The sequence below is a fragment of the Sinocyclocheilus grahami genome, unplaced genomic scaffold (genome assembly GCF_001515645.1).
Source record: "Sinocyclocheilus grahami isolate Dianchi unplaced genomic scaffold, SAMN03320097.WGS_v1.1 scaffold186.1, whole genome shotgun sequence".
Classification (NCBI taxonomy): Eukaryota; Metazoa; Chordata; class Actinopteri; order Cypriniformes; family Cyprinidae; genus Sinocyclocheilus; species Sinocyclocheilus grahami.
Genome location: NW_015505365.1, coordinates 1,072,962 through 1,076,714, shown reverse-complemented (window position 1 = coordinate 1,076,714; position 3,753 = coordinate 1,072,962). Strand labels below are relative to the sequence as shown.

At 33.9% G+C, this 3,753-nt stretch overlaps 1 protein-coding gene across 1 annotated transcript in view; it reads right to left on the bottom strand.

The window, feature by feature from the left end:
• Positions 1–2,863: 2,863 nt before the first annotated feature.
• The window catches only part of agpat9l (1-acylglycerol-3-phosphate O-acyltransferase 9, like), a 14,377-nt gene continuing 13,487 nt past the window's right edge, over positions 2,864–3,753 (bottom strand). The window contains exon 12 of the mRNA XM_016284672.1: positions 2,864–3,299. Within this exon, the coding sequence (XP_016140158.1) occupies positions 3,200–3,299 (100 nt within the window). The 3' untranslated portion in view covers positions 2,864–3,199. The remainder of the gene's footprint in view (positions 3,300–3,753) is intronic.

Below are 3,753 nucleotides of genomic sequence, written 5' to 3'. Positions count from 1 at the left end.
TCTATCTATCTATCTATCTATCTATCTATCTATCTATCTATCTATCTATCTATCTATCTGTCTGTCTGTCTGTCTGTCTGTCTGTCTGTCTGTCTGTCTGTCTATCTATCTATCTCTTTAGACCAGGTGTCTGACTTCACATTGAAACTGAAAACAATGTTACACCCAAAAGTTTGGCTCAGTGTGAAATGATCTGCTCCTCCACCTCTTTATATGACACACCCCTTTGTGGACATTCAAACTCTTCTGGTATATGGGGCCCTGTTGCTACGGAAACAACAACAAAAACCTCCACTGACACTATAGGACAAGGTTGTTTGGGTGGACAGAAATGTTATCTATGACATTTTAACAATACATACAGTGGGTACGGAAAGTATTCAGACCCCCTTAAATTTTTCACTGGGCCTGCTTATGCTCTCTTGGTTGTTTTGGGTGTAAATGAACTCAAAGATTGTGAGTGTTTTAGTGCATTGTGTTATTAATATGTAGCTGGAGAGATGTCTGGTTCCTCTCGTGCTACAGAGACGGATGGGAATCAAGATTCCTATCTGAAGAGGTGAGTTAAGCTTATATACTACATTTCTAATACATTCAACAAAAAAAGTTTTTATTATAATGAAATATGGCAGACTGGTTTGTATCTGTAAATAAAATTTGGGTTGCTGTGTTATAAATGATATAATTTGAGTATCCATTCACAGGTATTACAGAACCCTTCCAGAAGAGAAAAGATTGATGCTTGAAAAGTCTCTGATGGTACGTTACATTCATTAAAGAAATAGTTCACACAAACAAAAATTGAAATTGTTATTATTTGAATTGAATGAAAGTAGAAAGGAACAGTCAAATTATGCATTTAATTAATAATCATTTATGCATTTAGCAGACGCTTTTATCCAAAGCATTCAGGCTATACATTTTGTTACCAGTATGTAAGTTGAGTCCTTAGGCATTTTTATGAAAGTTTAAGTTTTGGAGAATAAATGAAGACATTTTCATTTTTGGATGAACTATTCTGATAACATCTTTTAAAAATAGGTATTGCAAATTATTTGAGAAATGATAACAAACGTGCTTTCTTCATGCAGAATGCAAATAATGACCAAGCGCACGTCAGTGGTCTTGGGAAGGGACGTGTTGGTGGTTCCAGACAAGGTAAGACGTCCAAATAAATAAAAAATCCAACTTTAACTTATCAGATGTGGGTAATGCTTATGTATTTTTCTGTGTGTGCAGTTCCTGGTCCAAAAAAAGGTACTAAACACAGGACTGGGGCAGATGCTGAAGATAATGAAGACAAAGAATCCAAAAAATCCTCCACGTGCATTATGTTATAACATTGCTTATCATACAGAAAATCATTAAGACTTACCTCACTGATAAACACTTGCCAGTCATAATCATTTCAGTGGATAGAACTTACTGGAAAATGCTAATTTAAATGCCATATTACTATATTGATTTTGTTGTATTAACAGTATTATTTTTATTCCTTAACATTGTTTAATGTTTTTCCCCCCTCTTATTTATTAAGGTGTTATGTGACAACTGATGATGACACTGTGTCACTTCATAAGTTCCGGTTTGAAAATAAACATTAGGCATGGAAAACAGTATGAATCTATATTTTGGCCAGTTTAAAGCAATACTAAATGAGCATTTTGCTAAATTTCTGTGAAACAGGTTTGCAATAAACTTAAAACAGCACTAGCAGATTCAGTGTAGATCACAGTCTGTATACTGTAACATGGTGCTGGATTCACACCAGCGCACAGGCAGAAAAACTATTTTACCCATAGTGCCTTTTGCAACTTTGACTGTTCACACAGAGAAAGTGTGCCAAGTATGAGCAAATATTTCAGTTTAGTGTGTTGTAAAACACAGCTAGACAGCAACACCTCTAAAACAGATGTGAAGATAATAAAATGTGAATAAACATGCTGCAGCTTCAGTTGCTGAACAATGTTTAGCCTGCCAAGATCAAATAAAAGATTTCAGATATTGAACTTATAATAAGTTGTGTTTGGTTAGTCATTACTTGCTTATAATCAGTTTTACTGTATGCTCAAGTATACATAGATGAGACAGACCTGATCACAAGTGAAAAAACAAATAAAAGCATAAGGCCACTGACATTTTACAGGGTTCCCACAACTTTTGAGAAAGGCATTTCCACAAATTCTCCAGTAATTTGCGATTATTTAGGTATTAAAAACATTTTGCAGGTTGCTATCACAAAGAACAACTTTTAGCTAATTAAATAATTTAGATCCGAGCATAAATACCATTAATTTATTCTTTAAAATTGTTTATTTGCAGTATGTTTTTTCGGAATATTTTCCTGTTTAATGAGACATTTTGTGACAATTGATCAAATTTAAAAATCTGCATTACCTACTGTGACATTTTCTACAGCATTATCCAATGCGGTCTCGCATATAAGTTAAAGAAAATTACATACTAGAAAAAATAGACAATTTTTTTCCTTAACATTGTTTCTTTGCAGTATGCTTTTTCTTTTTATATATATATATTTTTCCTCTATTTAATAAGATGTTTTGTGATAACTGATGATAAAATTGAAATCTGTATGCCCTACTGAGACATTTTCTATTGCATTAACCAACTCTGTCACTTCACAAGTTAAAAAAAAAAACTAGAAAATAAAATAGAAAAAGATCTATTGACTATAGAAATTGCTTCTTAAGATTTCACTTTTCCTGAAAATCATAATTTATCCCTATTTCCAGGTTTTTATGGCTGTGGGAACCCTGGGTTTAAAAAAAAAAAAAAAAGATGTACATTTTGTCAGTAATTAATCACCATACTAGATACTGTATATCTGACAAGAAACAAATGTTAAAAAAGCACAAAAGTTTATTTGCTCTGAAAAATAAATGATCTGAACTCAATATTACCACAATCACACATTTATAATTTTGTCCTTTTTATACATTTTAATTCAAAAACTGGAATCATTCAAACGCAAAAGCTTTTTCACCCAATGAATATTCTGGCAAATACAACTCTTCACAGAAAAGCAGGGCAGCCCATATGAAACTGGGATCTATAACATTTGCAATGCATATTTATTTTTATTTATCCCCAATTTATAAATATCTTTCAAATGTATTTTAGCAGCAGTAGTATAAATAGACCCTCCTGATCTCCTGAACCCTGAAAAAGATCTTTGTGTTCAGTCACTGCTGTCATCACCCACCACCATGTGGCTGTACTTCTTCTGCTGTTGCTCCTTAAACGAATCCTTCACCTTTGCCCTCTTCAGACCCCCATCCCTGTGAGACACACAGTAACAAACCTTTAACTTAAAGGGATAGTTCACCCAAAAATGAAAATGTGATGTTTATCTGCTTACCCCCAGGGCATCCAAGATGTAGGTGACTTTGTTTCTTCAGTAGAACACAAACAAAGATTTTTAACACAAACCGTTGCAGTCTGTCAGTCATATAATGTCAGTGAATGGGAATCATGGCTTTGAGAGTCAAGAAAACATACACAAACAAAACCAAATTAAACCCTGTGGCTCGTGACGATACATTGGTGTGTAAAGACACAAAACGATCGGTCTGTGCAAGAAACTGAACAGTATTTATATCGTTTTTTTACCTCTGATTCACCACAATGTCTGAACTGTCCTGAGATTGTAGATAGAGTGTCAATAGTCCATTTGAGAGATAGGTGGCGGTAATGCACTTATAAGTCTGCGATCCACCGTAAAGCAAGAAGAAG